Source organism: Neofelis nebulosa, chromosome 4 (assembly GCF_028018385.1).
Source record: "Neofelis nebulosa isolate mNeoNeb1 chromosome 4, mNeoNeb1.pri, whole genome shotgun sequence".
Classification (NCBI taxonomy): Eukaryota; Metazoa; Chordata; class Mammalia; order Carnivora; family Felidae; genus Neofelis; species Neofelis nebulosa.
Genome location: NC_080785.1, coordinates 42,620,888 through 42,647,612, shown reverse-complemented (window position 1 = coordinate 42,647,612; position 26,725 = coordinate 42,620,888). Strand labels below are relative to the sequence as shown.

Genomic DNA, 26,725 nt, shown 5'->3' with positions numbered 1-26,725 from the left:
ATATTTAGTGGACTCAAGAGGGTGATAAATAGGCTCTGCTTAACCTTTTTTTTTTCTTTAAACCCTACAGCCGTCCCATCTGTGGTAATCCAGGACCACTAACTAATCATATGATATCCAAGATGTATTCTCTTTCTCTGCAAATAGAGCACAATTTCAAGTAAGTGAATTTGAATATGGGAGTGGAAATGAAAACCCCACAGACAGTGAGGTGGTCTCTACATTGAGGAATAGGAGAGGGGAACAGGCATATGGTGTTCTTCCCAGGGTCCTCTAAGATCAGATCTTTGTCATCAAAAGACTGAAAGTGAGAAGCATTCCTTTGGACAAGAATAGAAAATGCTGAGCCTCATAAATCCAGACAAGTGTAAGACCATTAGAATGTGCAAGATGTAAGGAAGTGGCAAAATAGCACATGTGCTCTTTACCAATTGTGGGATAGAAAGCCTAGGCAACACATAAGATGTGAAATCCCTAGGAAATCTCCAAATTCAGAATATCCATTCCCACTCAACATTGTTTTCTTTTTCCCATAGTAGCAAAAAGACCAAAATGGTCACTTTTTAATTTACTTCCTTTTACTACCCTTACAGATACAGAGGTGTGCAGGAATGAGGCATGTGGTGGGGGACTGGGGAGGAGGGAAGAGGCTTCAACACATTTGGTGGAGCTAATTAACAAGTCTAATTAAGATCATGGTAGAATGAAGTCAATGATGATGATCATCACCATAAATCAAAAGAAGGGAGCAAGGTCAGGGTTAATAGACAGAGTAACAGCCTATGGCAGGGAGTGAGGACAGGGACTTCCACACATGAAAGCTCTCAAATTTAGACCTTGACATCACTTTCAAAGAAAGTTTATATACTAACATATAGCCACAGAGATATATTCACAGCATTGAAAGAAGATCTTCCTTATGCAACTTAATACTTTTATCCCATTTCTGGACCACATGCACAGTGTACTATGAATTTATTCACTTCTATAAATCTTGTACGGTAGTCTCTCTCTTGCCTGTGGTTCTGCCTTCCATGGTTTCAGTAACTAGTAGTCAGCCATCGTCTGAAAGCAGATGACTCTCCTTCTAACATATCGTCAGAAGGTCAATAGCCACCTAACTTACCTCACAATGCCTACATCATTCATCTTCCTTTATCTCATCACGTGGGCATTTTATCATCTCCCATCATCACAAGAAGAAGGGTGAGTACAGTGCAATAAGATATTTAAGAGAGAGAGAGAGAGAGAGACCACATTCGCATAGCTTTTATTACAGTGTATTGTTTTAATTGTTTTATTTTATTATTATTGCTAATATTTTCCTGTGCTTAATTTATAAATTAAACTATATCACAAGTATGTATGTGTAGGAAAAATAGTATATATAGTTCAGTACTATCTGGTTTCAGGCAACTACTTGGGGGGTCTTGGAATTTGCCCCCTCTGGATAATGGGGGACTGCTGTAATTATCTTGTGAAATGGCACGGATATTGCTTTGTGTTTGGGTGTCTAAAAACACATTAATTACATCTAAGGTGTACTATGTTATAAATTCTGTTTCACATTTTCTTCTAAAAAATGTTAGTAGTTTAGGCCCCCCATGATCTCTGAGACCTCCTAGTTTAGAATACAAGAGTTTATGATTTAGAGGAAAGTAGAAGTAAATCCCAGGAAGTAAGGTGAGATGAACAGAAGATAAGGATCAGGCTTGCTATGGCAACCAATGGCACAATGGAGGTCAAGACCAGGCAGAGGAAGACCCAGCACATGGCTAAGACTTAGCACTGGCTAGGATTGGCCGCTCCTGGAAGCAGCCCCTCCCTGTATGATCCAGGTTCTTGGGGGAATGCCCGAGTGCTCAGGTGACTCACTTCCCAACAATATCCTGTGGCTTGCCCATGGGTAGGAAATGTAATTGCTGAATAATTAGTCCATGAATCATTGATAATTGACTGGTGTGAAATAATGAGGAGGGATGCCTTCTGGGTTAGAAAACACATTTAATACTGGAAGCCTGAAATTGAGGTAAAACTAAACCATAAGATTGTCATTTTCAGCACTTATAACAACCCCAAACTGTATGTTATTGATTAAAAGAAGTTGTAATAAGAGCACACCATAAGAGGAGAAATGTCTATCAGCAAACACCTAACACAGGTACTGGAAAATTCCTTGCAAACAAAACTAATGGTAGACAGAACCATGAAGGGGGATCATTTATTATATCTGTCTTTCTTCAAATGGCCCACCCCTACTACTGAGAATTAGTTGTCTCATGACTTTGAGTCATCACAAAGGAAAAAAATGTCACCCTTCCCCACCACCTACTCAGAGAGTGGCCCTCTGTTTTGGTGACTTGTTGGGCCCATTCTTCTTTAACACCTTGTGTTAATTTGCTGTTATTTGAGGTGGGACTGTTGTTTGTACAGTTCAAATCTGTAGTACCTAGGACAGTGTCTTGTCTGTCCTCTCTCATCTTTGTCTTAAATGTCTCTTACACTTGCCACTCTGGCCAACTACAGAAGAGCAATGGGTTTCTTAATCAACCCAGGCAATGGCCCTTTCACTCCCAGCATGCTTGGTAGCTAATCTCTGGCTCCCCCTTTTGGATATCTGCATGCACTCTCCTCTTTAGCTTCTATGACTTTTTTCCATGTACCTCTCTGGTTCCATGATCTAGACCCAACAGAACCTCCCCGCCAAGCTGACATTTCTGCCAGAGCACCAAACTCATAATAGGTATATAGGCAGATTCAATAAATAGGCTAAAAAGTTTTTCTTTTCCTGTTTTAATATGTTCAACCAATTTCTTTGGAGCTATCTAGTCATATCATCTGCAGTGATAATTTTGTTCTTTTAAAATAATTAGTTCAACAAACATTTATTGAAGGACCTCAATATATATTGAAGGCTCAAATATAGCACCAAGCCCTGAAGATACAAAGCCCTCTCCTTCTCCTCTTTCCCTCCCTTCCTTCCTTCTTTCCACATACTCAGTATTTTGCTAAGTATCTGGAGATACAGAGATGAATGAAATGCATCTCAGAAGGTTTTCAATCTAGTTAGCAACTCAGAAAAAGTAAATGGAGAATTAAATTACAAGCAGATGTGGTAAGTGCTGTGCTAGGGGTTTGCACCGGATACCAGGAATGTGTGTGTGTGTGTGTGTATGTGTGTGTGCACATGCACGTGTGCATGCGTGTGTGTGTGTGTGTGTGTTGATGGTGGTGGGAATATCATCTGTCTTATCCCACCCTAAGAGCTAAGGTCAGGCAAGCTTCCAGAGGAAGTGACCTTGGAACTGAGGTCTAAAGAAGTAGAATTTGTCTGGAGTAGAGGTTTTGAATGAATCAAGCATGGGGAACATCTTATGCAAAGGTCCTGAGGCAAAAACCTCTTGGTGTGTATGAGGAGTTACAAGTGGTTTGGAATGTGGTGTGCTGTGGAACAGCCAGGGATAGTCTGAAAATGTCCTCAAGGACTGATTTATAAATAGCCTTGTGTATGTGGCTAAGGAATCCTGCAAATAGTGTGAAGACTGAAGAATTTTGTTAGTGCCATATTAGTTTGGCATTTAAAATATATTTGGCCAGCTAGAATGTGGATTATTGACTTGTGCCAATGGGCAAGTCTGGAGTCCAGTTAGGAGGCAGTAACAGGAATAGAAGTATGAGCTAAAAAGAAATGGTCCCTGCCTTCCCAACACTTGCACTCAGCGGCTCATGAGAAATCATTTTCCATAATAGTGTGAAATACATATTAATAGAGGCAGGTGCACAGCATGACCAAACACTTTGGACTTTATGATTTTAAGCTCCTTTTTTCTTTAAAATTCTGCAACTCTAGGCTACCTAGTTGTGGGGAATGGTGCCTCTGAGCCTATCTGTTTTGAGGCTAATGGCATATAAAAGAGGAACCACATAAGAATGTTCATTGTAACACTGTTCACAAGAGAGAAAACCAATAAACAACTTAAAAACCCATCAATGGGAGACTGAAGGAATAAATTCTTGTAGAGACACAATGGAATATTCTATACAGGCAGAGTGAGTGAATTATAGCAATGACACAACATTATGGATGAATCTTAGACATATAAACTCAAGTTGTAGGTCCCATAGACATGTAAACCCAAGTGGTAGGTCCCCTAGACATAGGAACTCAAGTGGTTAGTCCCGAAAGATTACATACAATGTGATACTGTCTTCATAAATTTAAGAAATGACTAAAACAAGGTATATTTTAAAGAAATATATATAATAAGTACATTAAAATTCTAATTATTTTATGTAATTATATATTACCATTAATTATAATTATTAATCATCAATACCTCAATTCATTGATATTTAATTAAGATTAATTTTCCATATTACATATTGACACATATTTCTTATATATTATTATACATAAATATACATAAATTTAACATATTAACATAACTCTGTGTGTGTGTGTGTGTGTGTGTGTGTGTGTGTGTGTGTGTGTGTGTGTAAACTATAGAAAAAAGAAAACAAGAGAAAGATGAGCATGGGATTTATTACTTGGGTAGAAAAAAGCATGAGAATGAATGAAAGAGGGACTGGGTGGTTAGAGTAAGTTATAACCAAGGTCCTAGATTTAGTTTTGGGTGGTAGGTTTGGATGCTAATTACATTATTCAAAATAACTAAGTAACTAACTAAATAAAAAATATAAGAAAGTCATGTATGGATTCTTGTTGAGAAAATGTCATGAACAAGACGGAATAGGATTTATCTCATCCAGTGCCCTTGAGCTCAAAAAAGAAAGACAGAGAAGAGAAAGAAGGAAGCAGACATGTGATAATGGCACACGCAGGGGATCCTGAGAGGCAAGGGCTAGGGCTAGGGAAGTAGGGAGGGGCCAGGAAACCCATGAGGGAGGACAGAGAAGAAGCTAAGATGATGTGGCCTTGGAACCCAGCTGGGATTGAAGGGAAAGACTAGTACACTTTGGGGAGCTCAGGGTATGGGGCCAAATGCCTGGGTCTGGACAGTAGGATCTAGTCACTTGTTAGTAAAATTTCTTCTGGAAGGCTCTTGAGGAGAAATAAAACCAGATTCCGTACTGTAATTCAAGGGGAGCCTTTGCCTCGAATGATAGTGGACCTGAGTCAGGTCTGAATGTTCCACTATTAACAAGAACAGGAACACAGCTCAAGTCCTTGTTCAGTGAGTACATCCTGCTGGCAGAGGAGTCAGCTGCCTCTCAGCTTTCCTGTTTCACCCATGTCCCAGCAACTGAGTAAGGTCCATGTGCCGGCATACTCACAGTTTTATGATGTCTGGTCCAAACATTTCTATCACTAAATAGCAGGTTGTCTTCAAGAACAGCTTTTCTAAAAAAAAAATAAAGAAGGGGAAATAGATTATTTTCATAATCATCTTTACTAAGGATTGATGATAGATGATTAATTTATCATTGATTCCAGTGATTAATTATAAGGGTTTGAGGGAAATGTTACAGTTAATGTATTCATTATTTCAGGTTTATGTGAATGCTACTTTGTTTACAGTACATGACAAAGATTACCAGCTTATTACAGTTAAATTTGGGGGTTTTATTTTCTTTTGTACAGCAAGGAATGTCTGAATGTTGGTGAAGATCTCCTTTGTTGAAATAAAAGAAACAGGACTCACGTTAAAGTAAATAAGTTAAAATATAGCTTTGCTAAAAATACTCTTTTCTGGTGTTCATTTGGAAAAAAAGATTTCACTTTGCCTATTTAGTTTTTGCTGTTAGTATTCCAGAGATAAAAAGAGATGGTCAAAATGTCCCTGCACTGCCATCTTCACCAGAGATCACACACACACACACACACACACACACACACACACACACACACTAACAAAGCAATCTCCTTCCTCTCCATTGTGAGAGTACAGGGATGCTTTGTGAATTGATCAGTTTGCACAATGAAGCCTGTTTATTCTCTGGTCCTGTTTTTCCAGTTTGTAAGTCCACTGTGGAGCCTTGGGAATTAGGACCTTAGCACAATTAGGACAGATGGGCTGTTCTGGGAAGAGATGGGAGTCTGTCTCTGATGAGAATTTATCTCATCCAGGAATAGAAGTATGAGCTAAAAAGAAATGGTCCCTGCCTTTTGGTAGGGTAGGGTAGGGTAGTAAAAGAATAGGATAAGTATGGGAAACACTGTCTGGTACTTCATTTTTACTCACTAGTAAATAATGTAAATATTATTGTTATATTACAATAGATCTATTCATAGGACCTTTTTTCCTACAATAAAGCAATGACTTCAAACACATTGCGTTTGAAGTAGGAACTTAAAATTATATCCCCACGTTGACTTTACAGAAGTGAAAAGAACCATGGGGGAATACTATGACACTGCATGACCGCACCTTAGTTAACTAGATGAGATGGACAAATTCCTAGAAAGACAAACTGCCAAAATTGACTCAAAAATAGACAGTCTGGATAGATATATAACAAGTGATTGAATTAGTAATCTAAAGCTTCCCACAAAGAAAAGCCCACAACCAGATGGCTTCACTGGTGAATTGTACCAAACACCTGAAGAAAGCATCTGAATAGGTTTTCTCCAAAGAAGATATATGGATGGCCAATAAGCACATGAAAAGACGCTCAACATCTTTAACTATTAAGGAAATGCAAATCAAAATGAGATACCACATCATACCCACTATGATATGCTATAATAAAAATGACAGATAATAGGGGCACGTGGGTGGCTCAGTTGGTTGAACGTCTGACTTTGGCCCAAGTCATGATCTCACATCACGAATTTGAGCCTCACTTTGGGCTCACTGCTGCCAGGGCAGAGCCTGCTTCGGATCCTCTGTCCTTTTTCTCTCCACCCTTTCCCCACTCATGCTCTGTCTCTCAAAAAAAATTTTTTTTAATGACAAATAATAGCAAGTATTTATTTGGAGAAATTAGAATCTTCATACACTGCTGGTGGGAACATGAAATGGTGCAGCCACCTTGGTAAATGGTCTGACATTTCCCCAAATGGTTCAACATGGGGTTACCACATGATACAAATCCACTCTTAGGTATATACCCCAAAGAATAAAAAATATATATAAACACAAAAACTTGTGCATAAATGTTCACAGTGGCATTATTTAAAATAGCCAAGAAGTGGAAACAATTCAACCCAGATGTCCATTAACAAATGAATGAACAAAATGGGCTACATCCATACAATAGAATATTCAGCTGTGAAGAGTAATGCAGGTCTGCTACATGCCACACATAGATGGACATTAAAAACATTATGCTAAATGAGAGAAACATAATTCCATTGATATGAAATGTCCAGAAGAGGCAAATGCATAGGGACAGAAAATAGGTTAGTGGTTGTTTAGGGCTGGGGAGGATGGATAAGGACAACTTAGAGGTGTGAGGGTCCTTTCTAGTGTGCTGAAAGTGTTCTAAAATTCACTGTGGTGATAAATGCACATCTCTGGGAATATACTAAAAGCCATTGGATTATACATTTTAAATGGATGAACTGCAGAAGGCGAGAGAGAGAGAGAGAGAGAGAGAGAGAGAGAGAGAGAGAGACTCTTAAGTTGGCTTCACACCCTGGGCAGAACCCAACCCAGGCTCGATCTCACAACATGAGATCATGATCTGATCCAAAATCAAATGTCAGATGCTTAACCAAATGAGCCACCCAGGTGCCCCCTCAATAAAAAGGTTCTAAAATAAAAACCTCTCTTTCCTCTGGGTGCTCCTTTACAGGGGCCGTGCAATGGAGAGTATCAAGAATCTATGATGTCATAGGATTCAGAGACCTGATTTCAGCATCCATGGACCTGTTTCTGACCTTTGATTGCTTTCCCCTTCTGGGTTTCCGTTTCCTCATCTGAAAAATGTGGGAATGGAATTCAGTCTCCTTCACTAGACCATCTAGGGAGTTTGGAGAATTATGTAACAGATATTGAAAATTTCATGAATTGGCAAAGCACTCTGGAAGCCAGTTTCAAGTGTGGCCAATGTAGAACTAGTTGAACCAAAAGCTGGGAAATATTTACTCTTGCAGTACTGCTTGAAAGCCAGAGGAAATTCATCTTCTTTCTGGTACAATAAGAGATGCTGGGGTGTGTGTGTATTTTCTTAGAACCTTGTTTTGTTCAAGTTGAAATGAGTGGCTGCAAGTTTTCCTTGCTCTCTGAGTAGGACCATCTGAATGATCAATTTCTCAGACAGATTCAGTGATCATTTCTCAGATGGCTTCTGCAATGGTTAAGAGGGAGAGGCTCCTGGAGCAATGGAAGAAGAGATGGCCCCTTGAGAGCTAAATTATAGATCAGCACAGAAAGGTACAGAGTGGAGATGTGCCAAGCCTCCAGAGCAAGCCAGATAGGGCCCAGTCAGCATGATCAGATGCCACCTCACCGTTACTGATACAACCACAGAAAAGATTGGTACTAACATATTGCTAGTCACCTATCTGATATGAAATTGTATACAGTTAAACCATCTGTGACCAGCAAGGTACAGAGCATTGAGTTTCTACAGTGTCAAACAGACTTGGAACAGCATAGGAGGGGGAAAAAAGTGGCCATTGTCAAGGGCAAAGGAGGGTGAAAAAGGAGCAAGTGAGCAGTTGTCACATATTAGATGTACACATGTGTGTGTAAATGAAGCCCAGGACATTCAAGGTTGTAAGTCACCTTCATGTTTTCCATGACGAAGTTTCTCATAAGACCCTTTGGAGGGAGTGTTTATGTTTACTGTCCTTCTACTTTCCTTCTAGAGAGTTATGTTTACTCTCTAACTAGTTCCTACTAGTTTGCTTGTAGACTTTCAGAACCTAAGAAACATGAGGAGAGTTGCCTTCCTTGTTTTAAATCTACATGTGTTTTTAACTATCATATTCTACAAAGATAAGATTTTTGCATAGGTGACCCTTTCTTGGGAAGGGTCACTTCTAGTGAAGTTCTAACCAGGCTCTCAGGGCATATGAGTCTGCTAACCCCTAGTGAGAATGATTCCATTAATCATTTTTCCATTAACAATTCTGATATTCTTCCAAGGTGCTTACTAATGAGAGCCAGAGGCAAAAGCAGCAGGTGAAACTGAAGGTCGGTAATGCTTCGCACAATTCAAAAAAATCGTCTTCCCAGGCAAAGGCCAGCCTGATTTACTGAGTGATTATTCTCAAGAATGTCGCTTACATGCTTTCAGACCACTAAGGTTATGTCTTCTGAACTAGTTCTGCTTTGGAGGTAAAAGCAATACTATTTAAAAATAATAACTGTGTGTTGAAGTGTGTAATTTCACTTCCTCTGTCCCCCACTCTCCTGGCACACCAGGCAGAAAGCAATACTGGATGCAAATAGGCACTATGGCTCAGGCCCATTTCGTTTTCAAGAAGGAGAAATCCTGAGCTAGGAGGCACACTATCTTTGTCACCCTCTATAGTTTGTGTGACCTTCCTACACACAAATGTACAAAATACATTTATAAAATGGAAACAGTAATGCCTGCCATGCCTTTATGCATGTCAGGTGAAAGAGCTTTTAAGCTGAACTGAATATATTATTTCTATCCACAGGTAAAATATTAATTAATAACATGAAAACAACTGCAAGCGGCATTCTTAATCCTTTGAAATTCCTCCAGTTGAAAGGAAACCCACCACTGGAAACTGAAATACCAAGTTCGCTTCTCTTGGGAAGGCGTCAGCTTTTATTTTACCAGAATCTGACTTTCAACCTCTTATTCACCTTAGCAGACTCTGAAGTTTCCTGTGATGAGTCAGAGGGAGCCAAGATGGTACCTTGCATACCAGCGATCTTGGTCCATGTTGTTTTTCGTTTTGCTAATATATTAGGTGAAGATAATCTAGGAAGAAGGATTTTTGCTGAGCCTTTCATTTTTGAGCAACATAACTTTGCGTAAATAAAGAACAAAACTGGGTGTCTCCACGAACCCCAAAACACAGTTAGGCAAGGATAAACCACTCACATCCGCAAGACATGTGGGTTATCAACATCTGGGTGGGAAAAAGTAAAGGGAAGCAATAGAATACCAGATAAACCTGAGAATGGGGGCGTCTCCAAATAGTACATAGATATTGCCTAGAAAGTATGTGGGCCAATTAAAGAAGGGAAGCTGAGACTGGGTGGGGTTTTGGCCACTGTGATGGCAGATGACTACAAGGGTCTTAGGGGTAGAAGGACTAAGGGGCTGGCATGGCCAGGCATCTATAATTTCTAGAAACTGACCTATCAGAGATTCCTTTTAGGATGGCATCCATGCTGAGGAGAAATTGCTGGGTTTGGAAACAAAACTGAGCTGGAGAGAAGCAAAGGAAAGAAAATCCAGACAAAAGTGGGCAAGGGAATAGTCAGAAACACCAAAAGTATGCTCGTGTGTGTGTGTGTGTGTGTGTGTGTGTGTGTGTGTTAACACTACATAAGAACAACAGAAAAAAGTTCTGTGCATTTAGAAACGTACCCTGAACCACTTCTCTTTTTAAGAGTTTTAGAAAACTAATTTCATATAAAAATGAGCAACAGAAATGTATCTAGGTCAACTCCCATACAAAGTTATTATAAGAAAAAAAAGAATAAGGAACAGAATCCCATCCCTATAGAGAGCAAAAGCATGCCAGAAAGTCAAGTCCAAAAAAGGATTAAAACATAACATAGTATTTCAAAATGAGCTAAGAAGCATTAATAAAATGCTTTAAGTCATGAAAGAACAACAGAAATCAAAATTAGAAAACTCAGACATGGACTAAAAGAACACAGGGAAGAATACAAGATTATAAGAGGAATGAAATCTAAACCAGAATGAACACAAGAAGTGAATACAACAGCTAATGTCTTAAGAAAAACTTTCAAGATAAAAAATAAATGAAAGGATAGTAGTATTCAAGCAATAGGCAACATATCAAGGTTAGGCAAAGAAGATTCAAAATATGGATACTAGAAATCCCTGAAAAAGAAAACCAAATCAAGGAAACTGAACAAGTAAACAACTTTTCTGAAATTATTTAAAAAATGTATTTGAGAGCACACTGCATGCCTGAGAACATCAATATACCACAACAAACACTGAAGCATATTCTAGTTAGATGACTGAATTTTATAGAAGAAAGGAAAAAAACCTCCTTTGAACTTCTAGGCAAAAACAGCAAGTGACTTATAAGAAAAAGGAAATTAGATTATCGGTAGGCTCTTTAAAGACACATTTAAGATACTTAGAGAAAGAAATTATATGGCAAGGATTTATGTATCCAGAAAAACAACTGACTTTCAAGTGTAAAGGGCACAGGCAACTTGTTATTAAGATGCAAGAATTCAGGGAATAGTGTTCCCGTGAGCCCTTCCTGAGGAATGAGCTGTAGACAAGTTGACTAGAGAGGCATCCGCATAAGGGCTGGTAGTGAACGTCAATCAAATAGTTGCTGATGGGACTGAGACCAAATGGGGGTGAGAAGGGCATGGATATGGTATGGAATAGCCGTACGCTCAGGTCATAGAGAACAATGATTTCAAAGGGTGGAAAAATGGGAACAGTATACTTAAAGGGCAGTTTTGGTTGCCTTCAGTGATTATAAAGTATATTAATGGTAGCAGTATGAGGATTGATATTGATATTCTGAGACTGTTATATGTCTAATGAGGGATAGGTGAAAGAGTAATTATAGGGTATTTTGTCCCTTTGTCCTTGAGAACTAGGACTTTGGCTGTGGAAAGAAAGATATGGATATGACACAGGAGAGATTAAGAAGAAAATCCTGCTAAAAAAATCCTATAGTCCTGAATTTGAATTTGAAGTGTCAGTATGATCTCATGAGACATGAGACATGAGATATATATCTATATCTATCTATTCTATATCTATGTATCCATCTATCTATATCTATATATATCTATATCTATATATACATATCTCATTATATTGTTATAATGATTGTTTTTAAAGAAAACTAATTGACTACTATGGGACAATAATAGAAAGGCAGCGAATCATTTGAAAACTGGCAAGTAAAGCAAAGGAATCAGGCATTTATCCTGCCTTTCCTACTATGAACAATACCATTATGGACTGTGGGGAAAACGTCTCTAAAATATGATGGGAACACGTGGGTGGCTCAGCCAGTTAAGTGTTCAACCCTGGATTTTGGTTCAGGTCATTATCTGATGGTTAGAGAGTTTGAGCCTTGCATTGGGCTTTGCACTGACAGTGTGGAACCTGCTTAGGATTCTCTCTCTCTTCCTCTCTCTGCCTTTCCTCTGCGCGCGCTCTCTCTCTCTCTCTCAAAATAGATAAATAAACTTTGAAAATTCTTTAAAATATGATGACGACGAGGCAAAGTGTCTCTAATGTACTTCCACCACTAAAGATAATATAAATGATATATTAGAATAGCACAATTTTGCAACCCCCAGTGAACTAAGAGATCTGGTTAGTGACCATCGACAGCTGCTAATGTCACAAAAAGAGAAAGCCACTTATAATGGCCTCCTGACTAAAGAAAATATCACCACTTATAGTCTTGCCAAAGAAGTCAAACTGGAGTCTGATCAAGCCTCTGGATCTAGCTGCAATTTTCAGGAAATAAAGAACACAGAGCAATATATTCAATCATACCACAGGAAGCAATCAGCAAAACCCAGACTGTGGGAAACTCTACAAGGCAAATCCCACAATTAAATTAAATGGAAAAGGAAGGGATGGAAAGAAAACTTATAGATTAAAACAGATTTAAGAGACATATCAAAAAATATTTTTTGAGAGTCTCATGTGCTACCAGCTGAGCTAGCCGGGCAGTCAAAAAATATTTTTTAAAATGTTTATTTATTTATTTCTGAGAGAGAGTAAGAGCAGGATCAGGGGAGGGACAGAGAGAGAGAGAGAGAGAGAGAGAGAGAGACCTAAAGAGAATCCCAAGTAGTCTCCATGCTGTCAGCAAAAAGCCTGATGCTGGGCTCAATTCCAAGAACCGTGAGATCATGACCTGAGCAGAAACAGCCAAATGAGCCACCCAGGCATCCCAGGCCTTGACATATCAAAATTTTAAGACTAGGCAAGACTAGGGTATAGCAAATGCCCACCTGGAAGATAAAACTATAAAGCAATGCCAAAAAAAAAAATGAGTACAGTAAAATTCGAGATGTTGTTCCTTTAGGCAAAAGAATGGATTTATGATGGAATGGGGCTTCTAGAGTAGCTACCTATCTGTTTCTTCTTGACCTGGGCTATGTTTACAAGGGTATTCACATTTTAATAACTAATAAAGTTATACATCTATTTCATGTGGTTTTCTAGGTTTGATTTGTTTCCTCCAAAAAAGGTTAAAAGATTACCCACTGAACAATACCATACATTGTTTATGGATTCATACAAGTGAATATGAAAGTATTAAATTTGACAAGAACAATACCCATAAAGCTCATGTGAGTGGTTCCCTCTGGGGAGATGGAAGGAGAATGGAACTGGGAGTGAGAGGAAGCCAAAGGCTGCTTCAAGTCTATCTGCCACGTTCTAATTCCGCAAAAGAAAGATGATGTAAATAAGTCAAAATCTTAGCAATGATCAATCTGGGACATTGTAAACACTCGTGTTTGTGTATTATTCTCTCTTAGACTTTAGACTGAATTCCAAGAAATTTAGCTTGTGAATGCATATTGTGACTGAATGCAATAAATTCTCTGAAAATGCTTTGGTGCTACTGGAACAGCATGCTATGTAAACCAGACACAACTACCATTAGTCTGGCTTCCTTACTTTGAAAAAAATCATCCTTGATGAATTTGTTCCTTAACATTCAAGGAATGACAATTTGACTCTCAAAGAAGTTTACTCATTGTGGCTATTCACCTAATAGTATTCTATAAGGGAAATAGAATCAATATTTTTTCAACTTTGTGGAGATGAAGAGAGAAATATACTATTTGTTTAAATCATCAATCCATTCCTTTTTTTTTTTTTTTTTTGAGTATGGGTCAGATGATTTTATTGAGATCCAATTCAAATCTGTGGAAAGTTCCCAGATTATTTTCCCATTTGGGTTTTTTAAAGATCAGTTGTCCTCTCAGCCTAAATAAAGCTCTGTGTGGGTAAGGCTGTACATGTATCTGGGAATGTACATGTGGTTAAATTAACATAAATCATGGAAAATTATCCATTTTTCATTATTTTGACCTTCTTGGTACTTAAGGCAATGAACTCCAGTTAGGCAAATCATTATAAATGTGAGATATGAAGCAACAATTGGCCATTCTACATTTTATTTCCTAAATGTCCTCAACAATCTCATTCTGCCATGGTGGAAAATGAATGTCAGGGGAAAAATTGCCTCGAGTGGTGTGTGTGTGTGTGTGTGTGTGTGTGTGTGTGTGTGTGTATGTATTTGTTTTAATTTCTATGAGCCCCATAAGAATATCAACTCACACAAATAACTCAGTCATATTCTCCTCCATAAGTGTGTGTAGGGTATAAACTCGCTCAGGATGACTCAAAAGTCAGAAAACAAATCAGACCCACAGCCACATGACCCTTTCTGTATTTACCAGGAAGGTAGCTGCACAGTCTCTCCATTGAGGTCTCCACCGTGGAGTTGTGAACTTGAGCAAGCTGTTCAATCACGGATACCACCGCCACACAGGCTGCAAGGAGACAGAAGAACATGTCAGCAGTGTCATGTAGAAAACTGTGCTGGAGGGCCAGGGGAAAGGAAGGGATGCGCGTGTGTCCTTGGGAACACCAACCTTTCCAAAACACAGAACTTTTGTTTGCCAAGCCTTTTAACATCTGCTGTGTGCATAAAGGCACCATGAGTTGTAGTGAAATGTAAAGTGTGCTAAGAAGATTGTATGTTTGAGGGTCAGAAAGACTGGTTGTCAGTTCAGTCTTGCCACTTGTAAGCTATAGGACTTTGTGGAGGTAACTGAATCTTTGTTTATGTTCATTGCTTTTCAATCGCATAGAAGACAGACATGGCATTTAAAGGAGACAGTGTGGAAATAAACAAGTCAGCACAGAGCAGAAGCTCAACAGACACTGGTTTCTTTCCTCCCCCCTTTTCTTCCTTTCTGCAGCAGCTGGTTTCATTGGGATTAGGATCATCCCCACCCCATACATACTCAGCTGTGACTTAGGGTCAGGTTTTTAATTTTAGAAAAGTGGTGGAAATTGCTCAGCCTTTAGAGTCAGAAGACCTGGAATTGAGTCCTGCTCTTGAATCTTGGACTCACCATCCAGGCTTTCTAAGACTTGGTCTCCTCACTGAAAAGTAGGTAATAAGTTTCCTATAAGAGGCTGTAATGATTCAGTGAGATAACAGTGCAAGTGAACATGCCTTTGAAATCATAACACGAGTGTAAAGTATCATTTCACCTCCCAGCTAGAAAGCACTCTGCTTGAAAGCATATTCCAATATACTAAGTGTCTAAAAGGAACCTCAGATTAAATTAGAAATATATTACTTCACCAACCTTGGTATATATATGTGAAGGCCCAGAAATGCCAGGCTGACACCCCTTAGAAGTTTCTATCACCAGCCTTGATCTCCTGAATGCCTGGGAAAGCCCAAACTTCCTTTTTCCAAAGAGAGGGGACTCTTTCTTCTACACACAAAGGGTTGGTTGGTCAAAGATCAGTAAGTCTGTGAGAGGAAATTGTTAGGCCTCAGAGAGACAAGAGTGGCATTTATTAGCAGTGGTTGGTTTCCAAGGAGGAAAAAGAAGGCTTATATCCCAAATGAAGAAGTTCCAGGGTGCCTGGCCCAGTAGTAAACTCGCCATTAACCATCTGCTCAAGGTGCTGGGAACCCAAATTCACATGCAGTGTCATTAAAGCCAGATTTCTACCAGGACTCCTTGAGGGAAGGTGGCTGGTAACAGATGTGATAGTACAATTGAGCGTTTCTAGACAGAAAGAAATAAAATCTTCTGTAAAATGCAGGATTGTCAATGAGCGAGAGACTTTCCCCTTTCTAGACACTGCAACAGCGGATGAGGATTTTGGCCTCGATTGCTCTGTATCCTCAGATAAAGCCAGACAAAGCTAGGCTCACCTAATCTGAGCGTGATCTTGAAAACCACAATCTCACTGCTCTGAGAGCACCTGCGCATTTATCAACACCAACTATCAAGGCTGATTAGATGTGCTTTTAAGTAATCCATGCATTGAGGGTTCTATTACATGCAATGAATTTAGTAGCTGATACTTATTAGCACTTTATGATCTAAAAAGCATTTTCATGTGTATTTTGTTTTATTTTAAAAATAACATTTCAAAATATAATGCAATGCAATCTCATTTTAGAAAACAAAAAATACCAAATATTGTAAATAAAATAAACATCATTTAACTCACCCAGAGATAAACCAATTTCACTTTTACTTTAAATATATAAAATATACTTAACATATGCGAATATTTTCAACATTTATAATACTTTTACCCCCTAATTTATGCCTCTGCCAATCACCTCTTAAGTAACGGGAGCTAAATAAATTTTAATAACTGCAATTGAAAGACAATGATAAATAATGAGATTGCAGTGTGGTAAGAGGATGCAGTGTGGTATAGTTGAAAAGGGAGAGGCTTTGAATTAAAAAATAAACTTGGGTTCAAATACTGGATGGATGAGTTACAAACAGTGTAACTTGAACAAGTTACCTCTCCACTGGAACTTCATTTTTACGAGTTTAGATTTGGACCAGAAGTTCCTTGAATGTGGGAGAAGGGTCTTACTCTCTCTAACTTTGAATGCCTGATGCAGGGTGTGGTTTGGAGTCAGGGGACAGAGATGTGTGCTGACTTGAAGCAAGCTGACTGGAGAACCGGCAGAGTGACATTTCAGTTGTCAGTTGCTGGGGGGTCTCCGTAGGAAAAGGTTAATGAGTGCACCTGAAGTTGTGTTCAGACTCAGTCATCTCCCCAACAATGTCGCTTACTCTCATTCCATCTTGTTGCAGGGCATGACTGCACTTCTCATTCTGGTGTGAAACAACCAGTGCCAACTCTTGAGTCAGACAGTGGAGCTGATAGCAAATAGTCACGACTTGCAGCTGGGGCTCACAGAAGGCGGTGGACATGGGGTTGAAATCTTGCATAACAATCGCTTTGTGTGGCATCTCATCAATGAGCTGCTTCACCAGCATGGACTTGAAACGAGGTATGCATTTGTTTTAATCCAAGGCTTGCAAGGATCAATGCAAAGAGAATTGTGCCACTCGAAACCTCAACCTGCTTCTTTGTACTTATAGATACGGGTTTTTCTTTTACTCAGAGGAATCCCATCAAGGACTCTTATGACTTTGGTGGCTCCTTAGCACTCCTTGCTAAAATTGGAAATCATTAGATAAAAGGAGCCAAAAAAAAAAAAAAAGTCAGCTGTGTCTGATGGGATGGACCTTGACATCACCTCTGCTCTGCCCAGTGAAGAGTTATGATCAAAAGGGGTCTGAAGAAAACTGGGTAATGGGGTTTGAAATATGTAAACGCCCAGGTTGGACTCAGCTTTGATTTGAATCATGCTCCCTTAGACATCCTCACCCATATCCAGGGGCCTCAACTCCCCTTCCAGCTGGATTGTTAATTTAGGGTCTGCGGCTCAGTGTGTTCTGAATCCTCTAGTTGGCAAGAGTGGAGAAATTGACTTGGCTATAGTTTCTAATAAGAGGTTCCACTGTCTTGACAGGCTAAAGAATGTTTTCCCTTAGACACATGGGCAGAGTAATTCTTCGCATTACAGACCATTCTCTGGCTGCTGATAAAAGGCCTGGCTCTGCTAAAGTGAGTTTGTCCAAGCTACTGTTCATTTACAGAGAGTGAGAGCGGTGCACTTTGCTCAATGGTCACCATTCGAAACCTCACATATGGAAAATCTCTTCTCACGTGGCTTCTGAAATAATGAGTGTAATAGAAACAGACACTCCTGATATTGTAGGAAAAGAAGTGAATGGGCCCCAATAAAAACATCTGCCACAAGGATCTGCTCCTGGACACATTGGTAGGTTGCAGACTATACCCAGAATCCTTTTGAAATGAAACAGGACTCTTGCAACTCTAATTATAATCATAACCATGCTGGCTGGAAATGCAGCCAACTGCAGAGAGACGGCTACAAGATTTCCCATTTGTGTAAAGCCCACACTTCATCGAAAAGCCCAGAAAGCACTAGGCAGTTGTCAGAGACAGGGTCAGCATGACTATCCTTCCTTTTTGACCCTAAGTGGACACATAAATAATTCATCACATGGCTAGAGTGTGCCCTGCAGTTTTCAAAGTGTTTTGCATACATTATCATCTCATTCAAACTTCACAACAACTCATAGATGTAGGAATCATTGCTCTCATTTTACAGACCAGCAGACAGAGGCTCAGAGAGGTTAGCTATCTTGCCAAGGATGTGGCTAGTTAACAGGAGAGCTGGGACTGGAACACAGTATGTACTGAGTTCCTTCTAGATGGAGGCACTGTGCTGGGCTGTGAGTAGGTGCTGAAAAAAAACTGATACGGTTCCTGCCCTCTTAGAGATTATGCTGTAATGGAGAAGAGTGATGGTAAACAAACAAACACATAATTATAAATAAGTTTAGGAGCCATGAAGAAAAGGAACAGGGTGAAATAGCAGAGGGTAATGAAGATGGGGTGGTATAAACCTTCTTAGCTAGAGCCAATAAAGAGGGCTTATCTGGAGAACGCACACAAAAAATGGCTAATATAATGGAAAGGATCATAAGGAGCTGGGGGCAAGCTTGGTAAGAGGTGGGGGGGAGCTGATGCCACTTCATGGCCTAAAGCTAGGAAAACCTGGCACCAGAACCCAATGGTGAAAGATGAAGTGCAGGGAAAGGAAGATGTCAGTTTCGTGGGCTTTGTAGACTGCAAAAGAGCCAGGGATTTTTCCAGAGAGCAATGGGGAACCATGGCTGGGTTTTGTGGAAAGAGCTGCTGCTACTTGATCTATGTCTCAAATTATCATGTTGGCTGTCACAGGGAGGAAGGTACTTAGGGGGCAAAGGTGGGAGCAGAGAGATGAAGTAGAAGGCTATTTTGGTACCGGAGAGAGATGGTGGTGGATTGGAGAGTAACAAGTGGCAGGGGGGACAGAGAAAAATAGACAGATGTGGGATGTATTGTGGAGGTTAACCCAATACAATTTATTAATGAATTGGCATGTGCATGTGAAGGAAAGAAGTATGAGGACAAGTGAGAATCAAAAATGATTCATTTATTTGTGGTTTGGGCTCCAGGGAAGGGTCGAGCACAGGTTTTGGGACCATACCACACTTGGGTTTGGTTTCCTGAGTCCCTATGCACCCAGGTGACTTTGTATGTCCCACCTCCCACCACAATAGCGCTCCTCAAGCAGCTAAACTCTGTTTTCCTCAGATTTCCCTGCTTGTGTGGGAGCAGAAGATATGGCTGTGCATGTTTACACTCTCCTAGGCCTTTCTCATGTTGGTGAAAAGAAAAGGAAATAAGGTATGAAAATAGTCATTTAAAATTATCTTCCTACCAGTTTTGTTTCCCTACGATAGTAGTTACCAACTAGTACACAACCCAGATATGAATATTACACCTTCACCCTTTTCTTTTCCTCGTCTCATGAGTCTGGACATGGATAGGGAGAGGTTGGTAAGAAGAAAAGAGAGTGGAAGGGAGGAATGAAGGGAAAAACTATGTTATAGTAGAGACTAGAAGAATTTGGGGGTCAGACAGACCTGGGCCTGCTTCTCTGACTTATGAGCTGAGGTATCCGGCAGGATGATTAACCTCTCTGGACCCAGATTTTGTCACCTACCAAATGGAATAATAATGCTCACTATTAAACATGGCCATCTATTCCAGTCTTCTGAATCTGGCCTTGTAACTTGTCTTATCAATAGACCATGGAGGAAATGACAGCATGTCAGATCTGAACTCAGGCCTCAAGAGGCCTTGCAGCTTCCATTTTTGCCCTCTTAGAACGTTATAGCTGTGAGCTTGAACCAGCCTGCTGGAGAGGCCACACAAAGGAAAATCAAGGTGCCCCAACCAACAGCCTGCCAACATTTGTGAATGAGGCCATTCTAAATCATCCAGCCGCTGTCATTCTGCCATCTACCAAGTGAGTGCAGCAGCAGGAGTGAGCCCAGGGGATCTCCAGTGGGAGGATCACCCAACTGTGTCCAGCCCAAAATTGCCAGCCCATAGAATTATGAGCTAATAAATGATTGCTGTATAAGTGTGGAGTAGTTTGTAACTCGCCACAGGTTGTCTGCCATACCTGGCAAAAGCATTGTGGGAATTAAGTGATACAACCCACAAATGCATATGCTATCTAGCAGAGTAGGCATTTAACAAATATCTACTGTCAGTTTCTACTCCAGCTGCTGAGACCATTCGGCCAAGACATATTCTCTGTGATTCTTTTTAAAATAAAAACTCAGAAACTTATCTTTGAAAAACATATTGCTGTACCAACACTGTTTTTACTTTTCTATAGCTGAATTTGCTTTTATTGCCTGTAGGTAGTATTTTCACTACATTTGGGCAGATTAGGGTCTGTGGCTTAACCCCACCATCACCTAGAACATTGTCTTTATGAGAAAATGTGCAGTGAGTTCCAAACTGCCAAATTTCCCAAGAACACTGGCAATGAGAGAGGCACTGTATTGGGCAATTTCCTAGTGAGAACAGAGGCTGGGGGTATTCAAGGGTGAGGAGTATTGGTGAGAGGAAATAAGCAGACTGTGTTGAGAGATCCAGTATGGTTGGCTTGACTAATTTAGAAATATATAAAAAGCTAATAATAAAGAGATGAGAGTAAAGACAGGAACCATTCCATCCTGTTTTTAATTCAACACATGTTTATTAGCACCTACTATATGCTCAGAAGTTTGAGGATACAAACATGAATAAAAGAAATCACAGACCAGGAGGAAAGCCTGATGATGAGAAAAACAGTCTAGTTATGGCAACCTGTGAGTGCTATGGTAGAGGGACCTGTTAGTGTTTTGGAAGCAGAGAGGAAGAAGAAACTAACTCTGGGAGGGGCCAAGATTGCAGAACAGCATGGAAGGTTTTTTGTGTGTCTCTCATCCTTGAAATACAGCCAGATCAACACTAGACTATCCTGAACATGTACAAAACAGACTTGAGGATTAACACAACAATCTGCACAACCTAAACCAGAGAACTCAGCAGGTATGAGGTGTGGGGAGGTGAACTGGGGGAGAGAGAAGCCACTAAGGGCAGGGAGCTGTTTTTTGTGCAGAGAGAGGACAGAAACAGGGGTGGGGGCAGGGGGTAGAGTAGGAAAGCAGCTGGAGAGAAAAGAAAGAGTATGCAAGGGACTGAACAAAAAAAGGGGAAAGGAGAAAGGAGAGGGTTTAAACTCCATTAAGACTCTATAAACAGGGGGAGTACAGAATCTGAAACTCCACAGCTCGATACCTGGTGGTGCTCTGTTGGGAAGGGCAAATCCCCAGGAGCAGAGAGCGAGGTCCGAGGGGGTCTCAGTGGACCCTGGAGAACAAACACATTTGCTGGTGCTGGAACAAGGTCATTAAGGGTGAAGCCTGGTGCCAGATGTGTGTCATGATTTTCCATAACCCCTGAAATGCTGCTGCTACACAATCACGTGAACTTTTTCTGGGGCAGGCTGGCAGTCTGGGGCAGGCTGGGGCCACAGTCTCTGGACATCAGTGGCAGCACAGTCCCGAGAATGTCCCTGGGTGGGGCCGGCACTCGGCCATTGCTTGGTGAGACCCTCACCTAGAAGGTCTGAGCGGGTCAAAGCTTCAGTCCTTCAGAAGTGAGGGGTTGGGAAACACAGCCGCATCTGAGATAAAACTCAGGAGGGAGGTGCCACCTGGCAACATGACAGCTTGGTCACAGACAGTGTAAAAGTGGTGAGTAGACAGAAGCTGGAGACAAAGGACAGGTGCACGATTGCTGGTCAGGGAGAGCACAGAGTTCCGATACTAGACACTGGTTAGCTGGGTGATGCCATTTTCACCCCCCCACGCATGCGCATATGCAACTACGCCTGCCACAACAATCCACTCCAGTAAGCTAAGCAGCCCCACCTAGTGGAGAGCAGAGCCCTTACACTATGCCCCGCCCAACTGGGCCAACGTCACTCTTCAGGAACACCACAAGTCTCTGCACCTGCTTAGTTTACAGTCTATAAAGTGCTTCATACTTTGACTTCTAGGAGAAACTGATGTAATTTCAATAGTATTACAGTATGTTTGCTGGTCCATCTATTCAAACTTTTTTCTTTTCTTATTCTTGAATACAGAAAGAGAAAATATTTTTATTTTCCATTTTTATTAAAAATAGTTTTAATTTTTTCTACTATATTTTTTACTTTTTTGGTAAATTTTTCAAGTTCTATTTTACTTACATCATTTCACTTTATTTCATTGTATTCATTTTTTTCAAACTTTCAAACTTTTTTTTTCTTATCTTTTTGTTTTTTCTCTAATCTATCAAGCTCCTTCCAACAACCAGACCAAAACACACCTAGGATCCAGCAACCTTTATTTGATATTTTTTGTGTTGTTTTTAATTTTTAATTTTAATTTTTTTACCTTATTAATTCCTTTTCTTCCTTCAAAATGATGAAATGAAGGAATTTACCCCAAAAGAAAAAACAGGAAGAAATGACAGCCAGTGACTTAATCAACACAGATACAAGCAAGATGTCTGAACCAGAATTTAGAATCATGATAATAAGAATACCAGCTGGGGTTGAAAACAGATTAGAATCCCTTTCTGCAGAGATAAAGGCTAGTCAGGATGAAATAAAATATGCTATAACTGAGCTGCAATTTCAAATAGATGTCATGGCGGCAAGGATGGTTGAGGCAAGCAGTGATATAGAGGACAAACTTATGGAGAACAATGAAGCAGAAAAAAAGAGGGAGACTAAGGCAAAAGATGACGATTTAAGAATTAGAGAAATGAGTGACTCATTAAAAAGGAACAATATCAGAATCACAGGGGTCCCATAACAGGAAGAGAGAGAAAAAGGGGTAGAAGTGTTATGTGAGCAAATCATAGTGGAAAACTTTCCTAACCTGGGGAAAGACAGAGATGTCAAAATTCAGGAAGCACAGAGGACTCCCATTAGACTCAGCAAAAACCGACCATCGACAAGGCATATCATAGTCAAATTCACAAAATACTCAGGCAAGGAGAGAATCATGAAAGCAGCAAGGGAAAAAAAGTCCTTAACCTACAAGGGAAGACACATCAGGTTTGCAGTAGACCTATCCACAGAAACTTGGCAGGCCAGAAAAGAGTGGCAGGATATATTCAGGGTGCTGAATTGGAAAAATATGCAGCCAAGAATTCTTTATCCAGCAGGCTGTCATTCAAAATAGAAGGAGAGATTAAAAGTTTCCCAAACAAAAATTAAAGGAGTTCATGACCACTAAACCATCCCTGCAAGAAATTTTAAGGGGGACTCTCTGAGGGGAGAAAAGATGGGGGAATAAAAGATCAAAAGCAACAAGACTAGAAAGGACCAGAGAATACCACCAGAAACTCCCAACTCTACAAGAAACATAATGGCTATAAATTCATACATTTCAGAACTCACTCTAAATGTCAATGAACTAAATGCTCCAATCAAAAGACGTAGGGTAATAGAATGAAAAAGAAAACAAGATCCATCTATATGCTGTTTACAAGGGACCCACTTTAGACATAAAGACATATGAAAGCAAGGGGGTGGAGAACCATCTATCATGTCAATGGTCGCCAAAAGAGAGCCAGATTAGCTGTATTTTTTTATATTAGACAATCTAGACTTTAAAATAAAGACTGTAACAAGAGATGAAGAAGGCTATTATATCATAATTAAGGGGCCTATCCACCAAGAAGATCTAACAGTTGTAAATATTTATGCTCTAAATGTGGCGGCACCCAAATATATAAATTAATCACAAACATAAAGAAACTTATTGATAATAATACCATAATAGTAGGGGACTTCAACACCCCACTTACAACAACGGACACATCATCTGAACAGAAAATCAACAAGGAAACAATGGTTTTGAATGACACACTGGACCAGATGGACTTAACAGATGTATTCAGAACATTTCATCCTAAAGCAGCAGAATATACATTCTTCTCCAGTGCACATGGAACTTTCTCTGGAATAGATCACATACTGGGACATAAATAAGCCCTGAACAAGTATAAAAAGATCGAGATCATACCATACGTATTTTCAGACCACAATGCTATGAAACTCGAAATCAACCACAAGAAAAAATTGGGGAAGGTAACAAATACCTGGAGACTAAAGAACATCCGACTAAAGAATGAATGGGCTATCCAAGAAGTTAAAGAGGAAATAAAAAGTACCTAGAAGCCAATGAAAATGATAACACCACAGTCCAAAACCTCTGGCACACAGCAAAGGCGGTCATAGGAGGGAAGTATATAGCAATCAAGGCCCTCCTAAAGAAGGAAGAAAAGTCTCAGATACACAACCTAACCTTACACCTTAAAGAGCTGGAAAAAGAACAGCAAATAAAACCCCCAAACCAGCAGAAGACAGGAAATAATAAAGATTAGAGCAGAAATCAATGCTATCAAAACCAAAACCAAAACAAAACAAAATAAAAACAAAAAACAAAAAACAACAACAACAGGAGAACAGATCAATTAAACTAGAAACTGGTTCTTTGAAAGAATTAACAAAATTGACAAACCCCTAGCCAGTTTGATCAAAAAGAAAAGGAAAGAACCCAAGTAAATAAAATCAAGAATGAAAGAGGAGAGATCACAACCAACACAGCAGAAATACAAGCAATAATTAGAGAATATTATGAGCAATTATACACCAATAAAATGGGCAATCTGGAAGAAATGGACAAATTCCTAGAAACATATACACTACCAAAACTGAAACAGGAAGAAATAGAAAATTTGAACAGACCCATAACCAGTAAGGAAATCGAATTAGTAATCAAAAATCTCCCAAAAAACAAGAGTCCAGGGCCAGATGGATTTCCAGAGGAATTCTACCAAACAATTAAAGAAGAGTTAACACTTATTCTCTTGAAGCTGTTCCAAAAAATAGAAATGGAAGGAAAACTTTCAAACGTTTTCTATGATGCCAGCATTACCTCGATTCCAAAACCAAAGTCCCCATGCAAAAGGAGGACTATAGACCAATTTCCCTGATGAACATGGATGCAAAAATCCAACAATACATTAAAAAAAGTATTCACCACGACCAAGTGGGATTTATACCTGGGATGCAGGGCTGGCTCAATATCCGCAAAACAATTAATGTGATTTATCACATCAATAAAAGAAAGGACAAGAGCCATATGATCCTCTTAATAGATGCAGAGAAAGCATTTGGCAAAATACAGCATCCTTTCTTAATAAAAACCCTCAAAAGTAGGGATAGAAGGATCATGCCTCAAGAGCATAAAAGCCATATATGAAAGACCCAATGCTAATATCATCCTCAATGGGGAAAAACTAAGAGCTTCCCCCTAAGGTCAGGAATAAAATAAGGATATTCACTCTCGCCACTGTTATTCAACATAGCATTGGAAGGCTTAGCCTCTGCAATCAGACAACACAAAGAAATAAAAGGCATCCAAATCAGCCAGGAGGAGGTCAAACTTTTACTTTTCACAGATGATATGATACTCTATACAGAAAACACAAAAGATTCCACCAAAAAACTACTAGAACTAATCCATGAATTTAGCAAAGTTGCAGGATATAAAACCAATGCACAGAAATGGTTGCATTCCTATACACCAATATTGAAGCAACAGAAAGAGAGATCAAGGAATGGATCCCATTTACAGTTGCACCAAAAATCATAAAATACCTAGGAATAAATCTAACCAAAGAGGTGAAAAATCTATACACTGAAAACTATAGAAAGCTGATGAAAGAAATTGAAGAAGACACAAAAAATGGAAAAATATTCCATGCTCCTGGATAGGAAGAACAAATATTGTTAAAATGCCGATACTACCCAAAGCAATCTACATATTCAATGCAATCTCTATCAAAATAACACTAGCATTCTTCACAGAGCTAGAACAAACAATTCTAAAATTTGTATGGAACCAGAAAAGACCCCGAATAGCCAAAGCAATCTTGAAAAAGACAACAAAAGCAGGAGGCATTACAATCCCAGACTTCAAGCTGTATTACAAAGCTTTAATCATCAAGACAGTATGGTACTGACACAAAAACAGACACTCAGATCAGTGGAACAGAATAGAAAACCCAGAAATGGACCCACAAACATATGGCCAACTAATCTTTGACAAAGCAGGAAAGAATATCCAGTGGAATAAAGACAGTCTCTTAAGCAAATGGTGCTGGAAAAACTGGACAGTAACATGCAGAAAATGAACCCAGAATCCTTTCTTACACCATACACAAAAATAAACTCAAAATGGATGCAAGACCTAAACATAAGATAGGAAGCCATCAGAATCCTCAGGGAGAAAGCGGGCAAAAACCTCTTTCATCTTGGCCGCAGCAACTTCTTACTCAACACATCTCTAGAGGCAAGGGAAATAAAAGCAAAAATGAACTATTGGGACCTCATCAAAATAAAAAGCTTCCGCACAGCAAAGGAAACAATCAGCAAAGTAAAAGTCAATCAACGGAATGGGAGAGGATATTTGCAAATGACATATCAGATAAAGGGTTAGTATCCAAAATCTATAGAGAACTTATCAAACTC

At 39.6% G+C, this 26,725-nt stretch overlaps 1 protein-coding gene across 3 annotated transcripts in view; it reads right to left on the bottom strand.

Annotated features, from left to right (window-relative positions):
- Positions 1 to 26,725, bottom strand: part of AOAH (acyloxyacyl hydrolase) — a 174,814-nt gene that overhangs the window by 135,163 nt on the left and 12,926 nt on the right. For all 3 annotated transcript variants that reach the window (XM_058724586.1, XM_058724585.1, XM_058724587.1), the window contains exons 3-4: positions 14,550 to 14,645; positions 5,296 to 5,362 (exon numbers count right to left, since the gene is read on the bottom strand). In XM_058724586.1, coding sequence (XP_058580569.1) covers positions 5,296 to 5,362; positions 14,550 to 14,645 — 163 coding nt within the window. The remainder of the gene's footprint in view (positions 1 to 5,295; positions 5,363 to 14,549; positions 14,646 to 26,725) is intronic.